The 20,220-nt window shown below is 38.8% G+C and overlaps 1 protein-coding gene across 2 annotated transcripts; it reads right to left on the reverse strand.

Annotated features, from left to right (window-relative positions):
- Nucleotides 1-281: 281 nt before the first annotated feature.
- LOC147308588 (GRAM domain-containing protein 2A-like) lies at nt 282-9,907 on the reverse strand. Of its 2 annotated transcripts, XM_086272224.1 has the most exons (13): nt 9,702-9,907; nt 8,922-9,065; nt 8,726-8,771; nt 8,060-8,129; nt 7,703-7,806; nt 7,288-7,374; nt 5,872-5,943; nt 5,706-5,765; nt 5,510-5,600; nt 5,307-5,363; nt 5,122-5,203; nt 3,053-3,163; nt 282-2,350 (listed from the first exon to the last, which is right to left on the reverse strand). In XM_086272224.1, exons 1-13 carry the CDS (start codon nt 9,740-9,742, stop codon nt 2,335-2,337), a joined length of 981 nt encoding a protein of 326 aa, XP_086128350.1. In that variant the 5' UTR covers nt 9,743-9,907; the 3' UTR covers nt 282-2,334. The 2 variants fall into 2 exon arrangements, with proteins under 2 accessions (XP_086128350.1, XP_086128351.1); XM_086272225.1 differs by having other exon boundaries at nt 282-3,163.
- Between the last annotated feature and the right edge of the window lie 10,313 nt (nt 9,908-20,220).

Here is a 20,220-nt window from a genome sequence, read left to right on the forward strand (position 1 = left end):
CTGAACTCACGGCATTGAAACATTGAAGCGCTTTTTAAAAATGAAAAAAAAAAAAATGGTACATTTGAATTTTTTTATCGCTGATACTAACTGATGTGTTGTTGAGTTTTGTGCTAGAGTGGGGCAGTGGCAGGCGGGCGGGCGGGTGGGGCTAGATAATATTAGTGGACTGTTTATATGGTTACTGTACTTACCTATTCTATTCTTTGTATTATGATTTGTAATTTTATGTTGCTTTTTTTGAACTGAGAATATGATGTAATGAAATTAATTCATGGGACTGAATCTTGACCTTTTTATGGACAACAAAATAAAATCACTTATTTACAAAAAGATACAATTGGTAGGGTTGATTTTAGACAGTCATTGCATTTTTCCAAAGTCAATAAGTTAACAGGTTGGAGTACAAGACCTGAGAGGCAGCGTTTGAAAAATTACAGTACATATTGACATAAAGATTTGAAAGACATGTAGAGCTTTAAATAAAAATAGCATGTAATATAATTTATATTGCATTTGCACTTTATCTAAAACTTATGTACCTAAATATAGTTTGACACATATAAGGTACTGCGCAAGAGTCTCGAGCTGTCCCTCAGTTCTTTATATTTTGCTTCCAAGCAGTCAGACTCTCATTGAACCTTTTCTTGAGAAATAATTCTCCAGGCTTTCTCAAAGTCTTTGGACGTTTTCAGTCTGGCCCTTGTCCCTGGCCATTTTCAATTTGTTCTTATCTCTAAGAAAATGCCAACAATAACACAGTTTAACTAGCATAAAATAGTTTTTTGGGGGGTACAAGGTGATTCTCAAAGAACTATTAGCCAAAAATCACAGCATATCTCTGCATGGTGTGCAGTGTGCTTTTAAAGATTTGTAGGAAACTGACAAGTGTCAGGCCTAAAAAAAAACTATTGATGAGCAGTTGAAACTCTGCCCTTAATAAACAGCAGAGAGCTGACCTGGACCTGATCAGAAATGGTCTCAGTGGAAGGATGGCTGTCAAGAAGCTGTTCTTAATGAAGAGAAATGGAGAAAAGGCTGAGTTATGGCAAATTACATGCAGAAAAATGCATTTTAGAAAGTGTCTGATTGCTACAGCATCGTTTTTCAGCCCGACAATGATCCCAAACACACTACCATTGCAGGAAAAGCAAACCTGTACAGAAAAACTAACAATGAAACACTATCAGTCATGGATTGGCCTCAACATTATTGAAGCAGTGCAGGAACATCTTGACAGAACAAAACACAAGGCAGCCAATATCCAAAGAAGAGCTTTGAATGTCCTTCAAGAAGCCTGGAGAACTATTCCTGAAGACTACTTAAATTAATTACAAGAAAGCTGCCTGTGTTGAAGAATAAAGGCGATCATAACAAATATTGATTTTAACCCTTGTTAGAATTCTGTCGTTGCCTTTCCATTTATATTAGCAAATTCAAATAAATTGCATAAACTTTCCATTTTCCTGCCAAAATAGAAAGAAACAAAAGGTGGTTGGAGACTTTTGCACAGTACTGTTTACTACATACAATTTATGAAGGGTTGGGCATGAGTCATGGAGCAGTCAAGGAAAACACTGGCCAAAATGTGCACAAGCCCTGTATGAAATAAGTTTAATGATGGGACTAATGAACCACTCACTGACTGTGTTTAAATATCAGAGCCTCAAGTCGGTGTGAAAGTGCAGTGAGTGCAACTGAAACAAATCTCATCTCTCGTCTGCGTTTAATGGAAGCGACTGCCCTCTGCTGGCTAATTCTTGTCATTACCAGCCTTCTTCTAAAGCATGCCTACGGATTCCAGCAGTTCATGAGCGCAATATGGGGCCCTAAATTAATTCTTTAACATCAATTTAAATCAAGTAACAAATTGCTTCATTTATACTCTTCTTCATCTTCAGTTTGTTGTCAATGTTGCAGATTGTGTTGATTCCAGGAAAGAAAAAAGAAAAAAAGAAAAAGGACAGCCAACTACTGCTAGCTGAGCTCAGCCGTTTATCAGCCAGCAAATAAACATGGCTTCAGCAGACTGCCTCCATATGGCTCCATGCAGGAGAGCCTCCCCTCACTTTCTGATCAGTCAGCAGAGAATCAATGTGCTCCTAACAGAAAATATTGTCCTCCATCGGTCATCCACGTCGTTCACCACATGTGGCCTCGATTCAGACACACCAACGCTGACCTCCGCCCTCTGTAGAACATCGTGCTACCACAGGAGCTCCATGTCTACTCAGTTTGTGTGCAATACTGAACATTTCTTTGGACAAACAACAGCAGAACAATGGTACAGTATGTACAAAAAGGATCATAGCAGTCAAAGATCTCAGCCAACAGCTATGTTTCCTGGTACCTGGTTAAAATAAAACAAGGAGCAAGCATGAGACAGAGAGCAGTGGTGGGGCATGTACTAATCTTTTAATAAAGTAAAGTGGCAATCTTACTATATGAAAATGCAAATGAAACTCCCATGTGCTTGAAATGGTATGTAATAAAAAAATACTGAAAATGTAAAAACAAAGTCTTTAACTGCTTCAGGTTGACTCTAATTATAGATGCAAGCCGGTTAAAGTGGAGATAATTTGAACTTAAAATGCGAGGTAGCTCAGCATCTAATTATGCCTCGTACGGCGTAATGACATGTTTTCCATGAACAAATCGACATCTAAACACAGCCTCACAAAATCAGAGCAAAAATAAAAAAGCTGAATATTTTCCTCTAAAACTAGAGGACAGTATCGATACATTTTGAGTATTTTGCCCATGTAACTTATTACATCCATTCCCATTACTAAAACAATTTAACTACAATGAGATTCAGGCGTATTTTCCAGCCTGTTGCAAAGCATCATTTCACTGCCTACAGTTTAAAATGCATAATCCCGAGTGGGTGTGATTCTCCTTGGAAGCCTATTCTTTTCCTTGTGTTATTGTTAAGAACCAGTAAAACTGGTCTCCAAAAAAAAAGTCTCCAAAAACCGGTTTGAGACACCCCCCCCCTTCCTCAACAGATTTCTTTTTGTGGCTTCCCCTTTGCGTGCATGTGTCAACTCACTCTCTGTGATGTGAAGACCAGTCAGTCAAAGCTCCCAAAGAGTTCAGCTGCTCCTGCAGCGCTAAAATCCTTAGCCCGATGTATCCGGACACCAACAGGAGCAACACCAGCCTACAAACACCCACAGTAAAGTCTTGAATGTGTGTTGTGCAGGAAGAACTACAGCCTGAGAGTCTAGGATGAGTACATGTTGTACAGGACTAACAGCAGGATATCAGAGACTTGGATCTGTGTGCAGCCTTGATAACATTTCCACAACCAAGGTTTAGATATTTGTCTTTCCTGGAGAGTTTGCAGCCATTCCAGTAAATCAGTATGAGAAAAAAAAGCATGCCAAGATCCAGTAGATGTGTGAGTGCTTTTGCAGTTTTATACCTCAAAAATATGAATTTTGGTCTGCTGAAAAATTCTACATAAAGCAATAGCTCATGGTCCTTTTTTCCCTTCAAACCTTCAGTGTTTTAGGATGTACAGTCAGTTTCAGTCAAACTCACAGCTGTGACTAGAATCGTGTTGTCATGGACCCTGGGTTTTGTGTTTTTATGTGATTTCTTCTGATTTGAGAAGTGATTCATGTTTAATTATTTATAGTTTCCTGCTTTTACCCCCTGAAAGTTGATTCTGTTTATCTGGACGTAACGTTTTCAGTGGGAGAAACGTTTCATCACTCATCCAAGTGACGTCTACAGTCTCTGCTGACTGCAGGTTTCCCCAACCCCAACCACTGATCAAAGACCTTGAGCAGTGGTTGCTGATCAGTGGTCATGACAATTTGCATATTAATGATCAAGAAGCTGACCTCACAGCCTAATGTTCCTTCAGTGGTGCTAGTTTCAGTCATTGTGCAAATGTACTGTTTATAAGATTGGGGAAACCTGCTGAGAGTACAGAAGTCACTTGGATGAGCGACGAAATGTTTCTCCCACCAAAAATGTTACGTCCAGATGAACAGAATCAACTTTTTTTGGATTTCCTTACCTGGATGATTGAGCATGCATCAAGAAAACTTTTCCCTTTAGTTCCTAGTTAACCTAGATGACCTAGTTGACCTAGTTGACCTAGATGACCTAGATGACCTAGATGACCTAGTTGACCTAGTTGACCTAGATGACCTAGATGACCTCGGACTAATTAGTTCCTTTTTTGTGTTCCCATCATGTTCCTTCAGTCTTGTCTGTATGTTTGTCTTTTTGTTTCACTTTAATCTGATCTCCCTGTACAGTTTTGTCTCGTTTCCTGTTGTATTTTGCTCATCTTATTTCTCTGTGTCATGTTTCACGTTTTACTTCCTTTGTCTTGTTTTGTTGATTAGTTTCAGCTGCCCTCCCACCTGTTTCCGCTCCCCTCATTATTATAGTTAACTAAATATAGAGGAAATATCCTGGGTTTTATTATCTGTTAGTTCGGTAAAAATTTTAATACGGCTTTCCTGATGAGACGTTGATTGATGCCTTTATTGAGACAAGACCGTGAGGGAATTGCTTTTAAAACGTTCCGTGTCTTTATTGTAATACCTACACTGATTTTCCTAAATCTCGCCTCTGACATATGTCACTCATACAAGATAAAACTAAGACTGAAATGGATAAAAACTACACTAAGGGTAAACATTTAAAAAGAATAAAAGAAATAACTGAAAGGTGAAAATCTACGCTGGAAACTAAACTGAAATAAAAACAAAAAGTCAAAATCAAAGAAAAATAAAAGCTAATTAGAAAATGTGAACTTATAATAACTCTGGTCGGAGTCCCTGGATGTTGTGTTTCCTTACCCTGTGTTGTCCCTAAAGATCTTTTTGCACTCTTGTGTATTACCAGCGATAAAGCCGATTTTTGAATTTATTCCTGTTTCCCTGAGTCCTGCGTTCAGGTCCACAATCTGCCTTCCACATAGCTGGTCTATAACACAGAAGCTGGGTGAAGGCGCTGTCTTTAAATTTCTAATCTCCTTCCACATCGTTACTGTTGAGATGACCCTAATGGTACATCATGTTTTCTTCCTTCTACAAAGAAACTGCTCACTACAGATTTCAAGCAGTATTTATCTATGAATCTGAAAACTATACTCACAGCACCATGTAGATGTGGAAGACAACACTGAGAGTCTTAAGTTCTGGCAGTTGTGCAATGAACCTCCAAATCCACAGTCCAGCTGACATAGACCAAAAAAACAAATAAAAAAAATTAATACTTGTTCTACAATCACACGACTCTGTATGGCCGCAACATGTGTGTGTTTGTATTTGAATACACACCGCTGTCTTCTTCATCTATTATGCTGTTTTGACGAGTGGAGTTGGCTGTGCTGGGGCCTGAAAAGACATTAAGACAAGTAAGCTCAGCAATTAAACCCCTTAATGTAATTTTTTCAAATAGAAAAGTGAACTTTAACAGTTAAAGTCAAAACCATTAAGCGGTGATGATCACCCATCAGTGCTCTTTAGTGTCTTTCCTTTACCTTCACTGGACGTCTGAAGAAAGCTGGTATCAAGAGAGTCACTGCTCGGAAAATCTACACGGTCGTCCAAACTGGAAAAACTGGAGAATTGCTGACAAAGAGAGAGATGCCATAAGATAATTTATCACTACGCAGTATGGCAAGATAGTCGCTAAGCTGCTACAAGATTCCTGCAGCTGCTGAGCGTCAAACCTACCGGATTGTGAGCTTCGTTCTCTGCAACGGCCAGATGAGGGCTGCTGTTTACAGCCTCCGCCTGTTCGAAACAAATGAAAAACAAGTTCAGAAAAAAACAACAGCTCGTGTTAGCCTGAGAAATGATGCCTGCACCTGCATGTGTGTCCGGGGAGCAGCAGCAGTACCTGCGCATATGAGCACACACTTTGGAGGAGTTTGTAACACTTCTCACGGTTTCTCAAAGACACAAACGAGTACTGAGGGAGAGAAAACAAACAAGCAGAGGAAAGGCTTAAATCTCAGTGTTTCCCCGGAAAGTTAATCTGCAATGTTAGCTCGACAAGCTGTCAGGCTCACTGCAGGAGGCCCGATCACAGTTAACACACTGTCCATCATTTCCTTTTACCAGCTGCTAAACCAACCGGTACATTTGTGTCAAGTCAAGAATGAACACTTATTTTTGGAGATCTCGTCATTTGTAAATAAATGAATGCTACCAGATGCTACATTGTGCTGCTGGTTTCTAAATGAATTTTGCGCGTACACAGTAGACAAAGTAAAACACATATTAAGGAACACATAATACACATTATAAAAGGTAAAAACTACACAACAAGCAGTCTGAGAAAACAAATGTCCACCAAGGCAGCTCACTCACTGAGCAGCGTTTACTTCTAAGGGAATAATATAGATTTTTCTGTACATTCATCTTGTTTTCTTTGTTCTTTTTAAACATACTTTAAGAATTTTGTAGTGCAGACTTCTGTTAATTGGCCTGTTTCAACCTATTTTAATTATTTTCATTGTTTTTTTTATTTATTTGGAAACACTACATGTGTAATATTTGTTTTATTGTTTAGTAAAAAAAAATTACCCATTAATTACCAAATATAAAGTGAAAAAAGTTTTGTATTTAAACGGTTATAACCTGTTATTCTAATGTACGTAAGAAAGTCATAATAAAATTATGTCCTTGGTGGATGTAAGCCAAATTTTAAATGACTGTTAGCATGACCTCAGTCTACACCTCTACAGAGTTTGATCAGAATTAATTCAGAATTTTTTGAGCTATCGTGTTTACAGACAGAATGACATGCACGCATGCAAAATGCTAACACAAGCATAACCTGTGTGGTGGAGGTAACCAAAACCTCCCGATCATCCATGCTTACACGAATCAACTTAGCTGAACTCAAAAGTATCCAGTTAAAAAATTATGTTTTCAGTTTTTTGAGGCCCTGCGATAAACTGGCGACCTGTTTGAGGTGTACCCCGCCTCTCGCCCTGTGGTAGCTGGGCGACCCTGATAAGGATAAGTGGAAGAAAAGTGCTGGATGGAGTTCTTTGAGTTGTAGGTAAGAAGTTCAACAATAAAGAAAGGTTTCTGCTTTCACAACTATAATTCCCTTTAGATGTAAACTTCGTCATTGAGGCCAGAAACCCTGACAGGGTTCCCCGTGATACTGAGCACCAAAGCAGCCAGCTTATTAGAGAGCAACTTACGTTTCTGATAGCTTTTGATTTAAATACTTAACTGCAGAACTACACTTTACATCTGTAATGCAAAGACTCAACTGCTACTTTTAAAGGTGTGTGCTGACCTTCTCTTCAGCAGTCTGTATAGAAAGCATAGACAGGGCTGAGCCATGTTTCTTCACATCCTTTATGCTGGAAACAGGAATCACCACCTGCAATGTATGAATGGTAATGAGTGTGGTTTTCTTTAGAAACTTACAGAGCTCATTACAGTAAAATGACATGCCAAACGTTCACAAAGTGAAACAAGCAGAAACAAACCCCAGAGCAAGTTGCTGTGTCGTTCTCTCTTCAGGTATGATAAATGCTAAAAATCCTAGTGAAATACCAGGATTTGGACTTGTAATGCTGACTGCTCCTCTGTATCTTTATCTAGAAAATCCAAATGATCTCCCTTTGATTGTAATTTTGCAGCTGGGAAAGTCCAAGTACTGCAGCTCCTGCCATCACATTTCAGTGTGTGGCGTAAGTTTGAGTTACCTTGGTGTCTTTGAGCAGCACAGATGAGTAGAAACACACATGGTTCTGAGAAACAAAGAGTTTTCCGTGATACAGCACTTCCTTCTGCAGGGAACACGTGAAAGCTGCAACAGATACACACAGTTCGAAGGCATTAGGTCACTGTTTCTAAGGTGATACCCACACAACACCAGAGCCATGACTGCTGAAACATTTACTGAAGCGTTTCGGCCGTGCAGTCACCCCAGACCGCTTGGAAAACAAAGCATTAAGTGGCACTTCATCTGGCAGCAAAGACATCGGGGACACTCTGCGAAGCCATTTCCATAATCAATATTCGCAAATGAGTTACAACCTCTGGACCTCAGCTCAGCTCACCGTGTGCCAGGCTGTCCCACACAGGAATCTCTGGAAACAGCTTGTTGAAGCTTTTATTGTGCTTGAAGTACTGCAGGGAATAAAGAAACAAAAGGTTTTCATTCAGACTTGTTTCAGATACAGAAGAAGAAGAATCAGGTTTGTTAACTGACTTCGAGACCTGCACTCAGCATCAGTATACAAACTTTTGAGCTGCCAAGCTTGTCATCAAACATTTACTTATTTAAACCCTCCAGCAGTTAGAATTTGCTTTGTCTCTGAATACCTGGTAAATGGCCAATAACCAGCCTGCATTGAACTCTAGTTTAGATCACTCGTGGCTCTAAATTGTCTACTTCCTCATTCATGTAGTTGATAACCATGTGTATCTGATGTTACATTGTAAAGCTTTCCCATCTGGGATGTCCGAAAATGCTACGAGAAACTAGCTTGAAACTCAGCCCTGAAGCAAGAAGATAAATAACAACCTAAAGGTAACCACAAAGCCCCTTAAATCCAAGTAGAGCGTCATATTCAGGTAGGTTTCTTGCATTCACTTTGTCACATTGCTTTCATGTTGGAACATAATGCATTGCCACTGTGAAAACATGATTCATGGCCGCCTCAGTTCCTGTGCTGTGAATAAAAGGGAACAAGAAGGAGCAGGGTAAAGGGAAGCAGGCTTACGTGATCATCTGATCGCTGAAGATTCTGCTCTGCTATGGTCTGCTCTCTGATGACACAAAGGCACAATAGTAACACAAATGAGATAAGGATGTTTTCAGGGAGATATCTGACAGTCTGTGCAGCTTTAACATTTTAAACCATCCAATACTTAGTAAATACCCCCCCAACCCTGTGTAGTGATGAAGGAAGACTCTACCTCAGGGCCATGTTGGAGTCAAGGCTGTGATTTAGTTGGCCCTCCAGTTGTACTGCGTCCAGCATCGTGCTCTGTTTATTTTTCTTTGTACTAGATCTAAAACTGCTTCTTCTCGTGCCAAAAATATCACTTCCTTCCACGATACTGTCCCAAGAGACCAGGATATAAATGTCAGACTGATGATCCAGCTTTTATATTACCCACAGACACACGCTATCAATATAGAACACCAAAAAGGTAATGAAATCACAGCAAAATAGAAATTAATGCATTTCTCCCTGATGGATGGGTGCCAGCTCCTGCGTGGCGATGGGGAAAATGTTACAATCTTCAGCTATTTTGTTTGCATCAGTCACAGAATGACTTTTCACAACGATGAATGGAGCTCATCAACAGGTACAAGAAAGATCTGTTCGCCATCAAAGCACTCTTGAACATTAACAAGGTACAAGAAAATAATATGCTGTTCCTACACTCTCTTCCAAGTCCTTGAGCAGCCTTTTAAGCACCAGCTGTGCCAACTTTCTGACTGTCTGCCTCACAGACCGGTGGTTAGTCTGCTGTCTCCGGGCAACTGACTTGGCTCTCCGGAGGATGGTTTTACTTTTGCAAAAGCAGCCGCCACAAAGCCCGAGCACAATGAAAAACTGTACTCTACAGCTGGTATTTAGAGTGGCTTTTTGTTTTTACACTGCACGCTTAAAAAGTCAATATCACTGTCAACCGATAAAACATGTACATTAGGCACAAAGGAGGAAATGTGATAAGATAAACACTCACCCAGAGCTGTCCAGTGAGAATTTCCTGTTTTTCAGAGTCATGATGGAACATAAACAATTCCGGCTCACGCACACACAAAGTCATACACTCGAATACATAGTGTAACTGTATAACTTTATGTCTGTAATCCACGTTTACTGGCTCTGTGCAGGGCTTTGCTTCTCTTGTATTTCCTGGAAATGACTCTAAATCACCAAGGGCCAGGTGAACACAGATGAGAGAAAAAACAAAGGACGGCTGCCTTTTAATGTTAACCAATTAGCTGTGAGAGGTGGAGCTTTGCATAACAAAACCAATCAGTGAAGGAAGGAGGAAAATCTACACTGATGCAGAGTTTGCTCCTCATAGGAAGATCTTTCTATGGGCGGCACTGTCTATGTTCACCCTTTGACTTAGAGACACACCTTCTAGACCCACACGCATCAGCACACACAATGAGAAGGTATGCAGAGACAACCGTCATGAGATTTAGATATGACAGTAACATTGTTGTCTGTCATGCAAAACCTTCAGCCTGCATAGATTAATATCACATGGAAAGAATGACGGACACACAGCAGAGGATAGCGTGACATGACATATTTTTATGTAAATATTGCATCACTGTACAGACAGTAGCTTAAAAAAGATACTGCCAACCGCCAGTGCTACCACTTTTGAAATCCTACGATGCTTACTTTTTGTGTTATTACATTTACAGGATTTTCCCAAAAAATGGACTTCTGAACTTTAGGACACTGAGATTCAAACTTGTCTGAGATTTTAGTAGATACGCCTATGGTATCAATTTGAAAATCTTACACCGCCACGTTCTCCAGTTATTGCATTCACAAGATTTTCTGAAAACCTGCCCTTTAACCTTAAGGCCAAGGTGTGCAAGGTGTCCAAAACTTGTCCAAGATTTTTGGTAAGAGAATTTTGAAAAATGTGAAAATCCTAGGTAACTTTCTTTTTAAATTATTGCATTCAGACGATTTTCAGAAAAGAGATTTGAAGATTTTTAGTCGATCCAGTCGATCCACCCATCGTATAAATACCGCAAAAAATTTCCAGGCCTATCTACATTAAAATGTTATTGGCCTTACTTTTTTGTTTTTCTTTCTCAAACTCGATTCAAACATAATCTTCAGAAAGTCATGTCTCCTTTCCTATAACATACCTGCAGCTTAGGCAAAGTTAAGGAAAATCCATAATATGATCCAAAAAGGCCCAAAAAGCACAGTGTACTATATGTAACATGAAGAAATACTGTTTGATTTTCCACAAAATTACACAGTGCTCAAAATGACTATATTACTTTGTATAATTAGTGTCTCCTTTCCTGTAAAATACCCAGTTTAGATACAACTTAAAATTAGTTATGCACAACTTAAATTTACTTACTGCATAATTATTTCCTTGTTTCTTGTAAAAATCTGACTTGTTCCAGTGTACCCACCTTTTAAATATAAGGCACATATAATTACCAGGGAGTTATACCAGGTAGTTAAATGGAAGACATGATTATAAAGTGTTACCAAATCATTTGGTCTTGAAGTAATGAAAAAGTAGAATTGCTGATGCTTGCTAACTTTTCCTTAAGAGTCTAAAAGAAAAAGCTCAACACTTTAATTAGTAATTTACAGCACAGGACTGTGGGTGATTTATGAATGTTGTTGCTGAAGGTGATTTAAAGACTGCAAAAGCTGAAGCTAGCGCCTTTTTCCTGATGTACATGATTCATTTGCTGTGTGTTTAATTTATATCGTTGTGTTTAGTTCATTAGTTACTGCACACTGTTCTTCCAATGGCACAGTTGATTTCACTGCACATTATCTAATAGGATGACAAATAATTTTTTGATAAAAGTCATTTTATACAGTTGTAAATAAAGTCCCTTTCTACCACCGTAACAGGTGACATTACACGTCTCCATTAATTTTCTTAATAGCATATCCAAGTTAGGGTGCAGGGGGTCCTGGGGCCAGAGGCAGACATATTGTATTTAAGTTGAATTTTCTTGAAATTAGCATTTATTTGAGTTTTATTTTATAATAAATTTGTACTTTCAATGGCGTGTCCAGTGGGGTGGCCTGGGGGGGCACAGGCCACCCCCCCAACCAGACTGGCCACCCCAGGTGCCACCCCGAAGATAAAACAATAAAATTTAATGAAATATCAAATGTACGATTATGGTTTCACAGTGAAGCTCAGATATCCGAGTGTAAGTGAATGTAGCATCGGCTTCTGCACTATGCGCATCATGTTAGCAAAGGTAGGAGAGCCAAGCACGAAAGACGGCACCGCAGAAAACATTTTTTCGGCGAAAGATTAACTAGTTAACATAGCTGGACTGGCCATCGGACGTTTGCATGGTGGGCTGATGACTTATTTTTTTTTTTTTGTAACGGCATGAACAATGAGAGGTGGTGGATTGGCCAGATGCTGGCCGATGTGTAAAAATAACTCAGTTGTTTGGTGGTGGCTATGGCGGAGCTTCCACAGAGGCAACAGGTGGATGAGGGAAGGTGAGGCAGGAGGAGAGACCCGAGGCAGCCACCAGTCCGAGTGTCAGGTGAACTGAACTTCAGGTAAGAAGTTATGACCTGCAGTCTCTCTGGGTCAAATATAAACCAAGTTTAGGTGCAGTTTATTTTCGTTGTGCTGACTTTTTACAGTCAGTTACAATACCTCATACTGCGTGAGCTAGCATGACGAGTTTATACAGCTGTTCGGTTGCTATGATGTTACTGATAGTGAACTTTATTTTATTCATAAGGTTAGTTAGTAGAGTTGCCAACAGCTCCTTAAAAAAATGGAATGGTCCCAATGGCGTGTCCAGCGGGGTGGCCTGGGGGGGCACAGGCCACCCCCCAAACCAGACTGGCCACCCCAGGTGCCACCCCAAAGGCAAAACAATAAAATTCAATCAAATATCAAATGTCCGATTATGTTTTCACGGTGACGCTCAGATATCCGAGTGTAAGTGAATGCAGCATCGCTTCTGCGCTATGCGCATCACGTTAGCAAAGGTAGGAGAGCCAAGCGCGAAAGATGGCACTGCAGGAAACAATTTTTCGGTGAAAGAAAATGAGGACAGAATAAATGTCCCGGTAAGTAATATCAAGTTTGTTGAGTTTAGTAAACTTCGGTGAAATTAGAATACCAAGGAAAAAAAATAACACTTAAAGAATTATTGCAGCTGTGGAATATTTCAGACAGTATGCTACTGAGGGCAGCTAACATAAGAGTTATGAGTTATAAGATATAATCTAAGTCGTAACATTGCTGTATGGAGCTGCAGATTTGGTTGCAGGTTAACATAGCTGGACTGGCCATCGGGCATACCGGGCATATCCCCAGTGACTTATTTATTTATTTATTTTTAATGGCATGAACAATGAGAGGTGGTGGATTGGCCAGATGCAGGTCGATGTGTAGAAATAACTCCGTTGTTTGGTGGTGGCTATGGCGGGGCTTCCACAGAGGCAACAGGTGGATGAGGGAAGGGGAGGCAGGAGGAGAGACCCGAAGCAGCCGCCAGTCCGAGTGTCAGGTGAACTGAACTTCAGGTAAGAAGTTATGACCTGCAGTCTATCTGGGTCAGATATAAACCAAGTTTAGGTGGAGTTTATTTTCATGTTGCTGACTTTTTACCGTCAGTTGCAATAACTCATACTGCGTTCTAGCCAGCTTGACGGAGTTTTTATACAGCTGGGTGGGTGCTATGATGTTACTGATAGTGAACTTTATTTTATTCATAAGGTTAGTAGAGTTGCCAACGGCTCCTTAAAAAAATGGAATGGTCCCTCATTCAGAGAAAATATTACGCGTTTCGTATTGAGCTGAGAAGAGACGCAGTTTGTCCCGGACTTTAGCTAGAATGGAAAAAAGACACAAAACTGGAGTTATTCTGTCTTTATGCTGCACAGCTGCCTCTTCTCTCATTCTCTCCCCCTCCCTCTCCTGTTGCTACTTCAATCATGAAACTGATCAATGATCAGCTGATCGGCTTTTCTCTCTTGTTTATTTATCGCCCACTTTGCACCAGAAACAGGAAACCAGCAGATGTTGCGCTAAACAACAGCAGCACGTTTAAGCTTGATCAGCTGTTGTTAGAATGTATTTAATATTAATTTCTAGTATCAGCTGATGTTTGCTGGAGCCACAGCTGTAAAGCTGCTGGTCATGATGTCTGTTTAGATATGTGGTGAGAGGGAAACATGAAGATGAAACCAGGAGATGTCCTTACTGAATCATCAGAGCTGAGCAGGTGATGGAGAAACAGGTTTACCTTTTAGGTGACATGAATGAGTTGAAGTTATCAACTGTTTCTGAGAGACAAATAACACCAGGATCCTTTTTTATGTAGCTGACAGCTGGTAACTGTGCAGGGGCGGGTCTAGCAAAGTTTTGCCAGGGGGCCAGGTAGGGCATTAACAGGGAAAGGTGGGCACAAAGAAATACTTTTCTTTCTTATTCTCATTTAAAATGTCTAGTTTTTATTAAATAATTATCTAAATCTTACAACCAAAGTTTTTATCTGACGTAAAATGTATAGAAATCATACATATACCAACAAGACTGTACATCACTGTCACAACAGCATTTGTTTTCATTCAAAGTCTTTATGGCTTTACTACCTGGTGGGTCGGTCTGTAGTAAAAATGCCCAATTTTTTTGTCCCAGTCCAGCCCTGCAGGTTAATACTGGTAGTGTCACCATGCCAGCTGACTGTATTTTATCATCAGCCAGTGTTGTTCTTGATCAATATTACCAAAGTTTACCATAAGGCAGCATAGAAAGTATTTACTTGCTTTCAGGTTTTATTCAAATGTTAGTCTTTTCAGTTGTTTCCCCACTTTTTTCCTGTTTCAAAATCAAACACCAGTTTGTGAGAAGATTATCTTCTTTTTTTAACAGGCAGATAAAGTTTTGCATTGGAACTGGCTAATTTGTCAATTGTTTGTTACAAATGTTCGTATTTTAATTTTCAAAAATGTTTTTGCCCAAAACATATGTGCAGTATATGTCAGTAAAAATACTATGCAAATATTGCTCTCCTTGATTGCTGAGTAAACACTGACAAAGCACTGATTGTATCTCTTGTACTTTATCAACGCAGTATCTAAAAACTTTGCACCATAGTGGTTAAAATCTTATTCTAATAAGAGTTAAAAGTGCATTTGGTTATTAGGTTTATAGGATTATTGAATTATGGTTAATGGTTGGTAGAATTTTTTTTTTAAACATTATCTGCCAATTAAATCTGCCACCCTTCTCCAAATCTGTGCCCCTACCTGCCCCCCCCAACAAAAATTTTCTAGACACGCCACTGAATGGTCCCTCATTCAGAGAAAATATTACACGTTTCGTATTGAGCTGAGAAGAGACGCAGTTTGTCCCGGACTTCAGCTAGGATGGAAAAAGACACAAAGCTGGAGTTATTCTGTATTTACAGCTGCCTCTTCTATTGCTACTTCAATCATGAAACTGATCAATGATCAGCTGATCGTCTCTCTTGTTTGTTTATCGCCCACTTTGCGCCAGAAAGAGGAAACCAGCAGATGTCACGCTAAACAACAGCAGCACGTTTAAGCTTGATCAGCTGTTGTTAGAATTTATTTAATAATAATTTCTAGTATCAGCTGACGTTTGCTGGAGCCACAGCTGTAAAGCTGCTGGTCATGATGTCGGTTTGTATATCTGTTTGTATATCAGTAAGATGTCCTTACTGAATCATCAGAGCTGAACAGGTGATGGAGAAACAGGTTTACCTTTTAGGTGACATGAATGAGTTGAAGGGAAGTTATGAACTGTTTCTGAGAGACAAATAACACCAGGATCCTTTTTTAGGTAGCTGACAGCTGGTAACTGTGCAGGGGCGGGTCTAGCAAAGTGTTTCCAGGGTGCCAAGTAGGGCATTAACAGGGAGAGGGGGGCACAAAGAAATACTTTTTTTTTTTATTCTCATTTAAAATATCTAGCTTTTATTAAATAATTATCTGAATCTTGCGAACAAAGTTTTTATCTGACGTAAAATGTATAGAAATCATACATATACCAAAAAGACAGTGTACATCACTGTCACAACAGGGTTTGTTTTCATTCAAAGGCTTTATGGCTTTAATACCTGGTGGGCCGGTCTGTAGTCAAAATGCCCGATTTTCTGTCCCAGTCCAGCCCTGCAGCTTAATACTGGCAGTGTCACCATGCCAGCTGACTGTATTTCATCATCAGCCAGTGTTGTTCTTTATCAATATTACCAAAGTTTACCATAAGGCAGCATAGAAAGTATTTACTTGCTTTCAGGTTTTATTCAAATGTTAGTCTTTTCAGTTGTTTCCCCACTTTTTTCCTGTTTCAAAATCAGACACCAGTTTGTGAGAAGATTATCTTCTTCTTTTTTAACAGGCATTGGTTTTGCATTGGCATTGGCTAATTTGCCAATTGTTTGTTACAAATGTTCGTATTTTAATATTCAAAAATGTTTTTGCCCAAAACATATGTGCACTACATGTCAGTAAAAATACTATGCAAATATTGATGTCCTTGAATGCTGAATAAACACTGACTGATTGTATCTCTTGTACTTTATCAACGCAGTATCTAAAAACTTTGCACCGTAGTGGTTAAAATCTCATTCTAATAAGAGTTAAAAGTTCATTCGGTTATTAGGTTTATAGGGTTATTGAATTATGGTTAACGGTTGGTAGAATTGTTTTTAACATTATCTGCCAATTACATCTGCCACCCTTCTCCAAATCTGTGCCCCTACCTGGCCCCCCCAACAAAAATTTTCTAGACACGCCACTGTGTACTTTTACTCCCTACATTTTATCAGAAATGTCGGGTTCGTTTTTCCACAATAAATAAATAAATGCGAACAAATTATATATATGTATGTAAAAGAAGCAAGGTTGCAGGTAATTTTTCTAATAGCTCAGCAAATGTGGGCAAACCTGTTTGTGTACAAAGGTGAAGTTAAAAGTAAAGGTTTCGCTCCTGTAGTTCCCAGACAGAGAAAAGAATGTGAGATAAAATCACTCCAAGATACAGAAAGATATCAGAAAGACAAAAGAGGAAGATACGAGATTATTTTTTAAACGTAAGCACTACTCATTTAGATTTGATAAACCAGTAATTTCAGTTGTTTTTTTTGTTTTTTTTGTACGGATATCGAAGCTACACAAGATTTGTTGCTGAAGTTATGTTGTTTATACAGTGAAACATCCTGCAAAACAAATTGAAGTATACTAACGTATTATTTTTTAAAGACTGCATGAAATTTCCAGGCAGTTTAACACAGGCGGAGGTATTGTGGCAAAGTTTACACTTATGCATTGTGTGAGACTTGTGCAGAGTGTCTGTGGTGTTCATGGTCAGAGTTAGGTTACATTTAGATTCACTCACTGAATTCCACCTGTATATTAGCTTTATACTGTCTGGAGGCTAAAAATCAGCCGTGTTAGCTCATGCAACATCTTTCTTTCTTTTTTAAATGAATGTTATTCAAAAAGGGGCTGTCAGTATTGCCATTTGATGCATTGTACCAGAGTTAGCTGATAGCTAATTTCCATGCATGATTACACGTACAATAGATCACCATAATAAAATATCATAAAAAAAAATCGGCTTTGTTCACATTGGAAATTACTGTAGCTGTTTCTAACTGTTTTTCTCCACCTGCCAAACCCCACTTTAACCTCTGGGTCTATTCATTTTTCTATTTTAGCTTTGAAGGGAAGGTCACCCATCTACAATGCAGGCAACAGCAAAAATAGTTCCTTTTTTAAGTTTCTCTGCTTGTGTTCTACGCAACAGATGTTCAAGCTGGGTGCATTCATTAGAATTGGATCTAAGTTGCATTAATATTAATGTGACATGAGGTTCAGATGGCTTGGCAAATAAATAAAGATCTACTTTTTCTTGTATACTTTCAGTACTTCTTTACTTTGACTCGAGTGAACAAGTCGAATCAGTTTGACCATTTTTTAGAATTTTTAAGTCCATCTCACAGGGCTAATACCACACACACCTAAAGCCAATTTAAAATACCAAATTAAAGCAGCATGTCTCTGGAATATGGGACAAAAGTGGTGCAGACACAAAGAGAACTCACACAGAGAGGAGCCAAGCAGGAGGCTTCAGCTGCTGTTGGGAAATCGCACTAACCTCTGCACCCCGGTGCCATCTGCAGACCACCTTGCAAATTAATGAAATATTAGATTGTCAAAGCAACTGTGCTCTTCTGCATCGCGGCATATTTTGATATGCGAGAGGGGGAAAGCACAGGTGTAAATAATGAAGCAATGTTTTCTTAATGAGATGTTGTAATGAAACAGAGCCACAACCTCTGAGAACTGAAACAAAAGTGTCTGCTCTGACAGAGGATCTTAGGAAATCTCTTTGTTTTTGTATACAAGTTCAAGAATGAAAATAAAGTTTATACAGTTGCATTTTCTAGTAATATGCAACACACTTTAGTATTTATTTCGCCCACTTATGTACTGCATGTACATGCAGAGTAATACTGCGTATTATGGAAGCAGTGAAGAAGTTCTTGCGGTAGAAGACTGTTTCTGTTATGAAGTATAAAATCAACTCAGGTTAAGGATCTTTCTTTGGTTTTCTTTTCCTTCCTCCTCCACTGAGCAGCCAGTTTGTTTTTTTGATGATCAGATTTTCCTTAGTGATAACTGCTATAAAAAGAAAGGTAATCAAAGAAATTGTGTAAACATAAAAGTTTTAATTTAACTGAGTGTTTTTTTTTAACCTGTACAGTTTATGAGTTTTTAAAATGTACCGACAGAAAAACGCTATGTACAATTAATGTCAATCAGAGTGAAATTAAATTCAAGCATATGTGTTTAAATAATTCACATAATAGGAATTTTTCAGCCCTAACGCTGACACCATCACGGGTGCTTCACACTGACTGCTGTGACTTGTCTGTAGGTGTGGAACCAACTGGGGCACAAAACCGTGTACAGGCAAATAATGTTGATTTTGTAACATACCTGACGTGTTTTAACACATCTCATTAAGGACGTGCACCAGCATGGAGTCATGAAAGCGCATGTAAACGTGCCTTTCATGGACAGAACAATGCATTTCTTGACTTTCCCTTTCTGTTCCTCTGTGCAACATTTAACAGCAGTGAGGGGTTGGCTTTTAGAGAGATTTCAAAGAAATAGTAAGTTAACATTTGGCCCCGTCTGATAAGAAACAGTGTAAGATGCAGCAGATGTTCATATCAGACCGATAACAGTCAGGAACAATGAGGATGGCAGGCAGATTTTTCAGATTTAGTCCAGACGTCAGACACGTGTAGAGCTCTGCCTAGGACAGGCAAGTTCGTGAGCATTAGTGAACAGCAGTTGATAATCTCTTTGTGCATGGCATGTGCTTTGAAAACAGATCCTATCACTAATCCGAGGAGCAACATTCCTGATGAAAGGAAAGTAGTCTGTCCAGTCCTGGTTTCCGTCACTATCTGCCATAAATTCTGGTTTGTTCAATCCATATTTTTGACGGGTGGCTTTAAATGGATGGGGTGAGGGATGAAAGACATTTTTGTAATGTGAAATTTTTTTACTTTTGACTATTTAGAAGAAGTGGAGGTATCTTAAATATAATTTTTATGTTAAAAGTTTAATTTTAACTGAATAAAATTCCATTTAAAATACCTGAAATGGAGTTCTGTTCATTATTAGGCTGGTTTAAATTCCCAACAGACACATCAAAATCTCTATTTTTAACAATTTAATTGTTTGTGTTTAAATGGTCTTGTTACTGCACGTGACAGATTTGTGGCATCCATGTATTGTTTAAATCATTAAGATCTGATTCTCAAACACTCCTGATCATCCTGAGGTCGGGGCTTGTGCCTTTGCAGTCGTTACACTGAAACTCTGGAAAAACAAACATTTCTGTCAAACTTTTAGAAACTGCTGATTTCTGGAATGGTGATTGGATGATTGGTTGTTGTTAAGTTATTCCATGTAAACATTGTGAATGTGTGTGGCATACATTTTTCACGAACCTGAATATTCTTTGTTATGTTAGTATAAGGCACTTTGGTTTTACATGTGCTATAGGAATAAAATTTACTTGCCTACTTAATTTTATCAAGTAAGGAACCTGTGATGTGACAACAGTTATAGATTTTTATAATGAACATCGTCACTACTGTGCTATAGAGATGATATATTAGATATAATGTATTAGAACTGTATAGAGTCAAAGCCTTATGGATACGTGAACTTGGGATTATAACATTTTAAACTTGTCGCTGAGCTTAAATAGTCAAAAGTCAAAGTTTAAAAAAAAATTATTGTTAATATTTAGAGTTAATCCTTTGAAAAAACTCATTAATAAACCTCGATACTGAAGATGTAGAGGTGGCCGAGGCTCAGGAACGAGGTAGGTAGACTAAAACAAAGAATATTGGTCAACGTCAAATTGTGCCTCATGCATTCATTATTATAGGTAAGATAAAGAGCTACATGAATATGTATCTGAATGCATGAATATTCTT

The sequence above is a fragment of the Aulonocara sp. 'chitande type north' Nkhata Bay genome, linkage group LG18, assembly GCF_057382095.1.
Source record: "Aulonocara sp. 'chitande type north' Nkhata Bay isolate Kocher_YH1m ecotype deep benthic linkage group LG18, A_spYH_male_GT1.1, whole genome shotgun sequence".
NCBI classification, from domain to species: domain Eukaryota; kingdom Metazoa; phylum Chordata; class Actinopteri; order Cichliformes; family Cichlidae; genus Aulonocara; species Aulonocara sp. 'chitande type north' Nkhata Bay.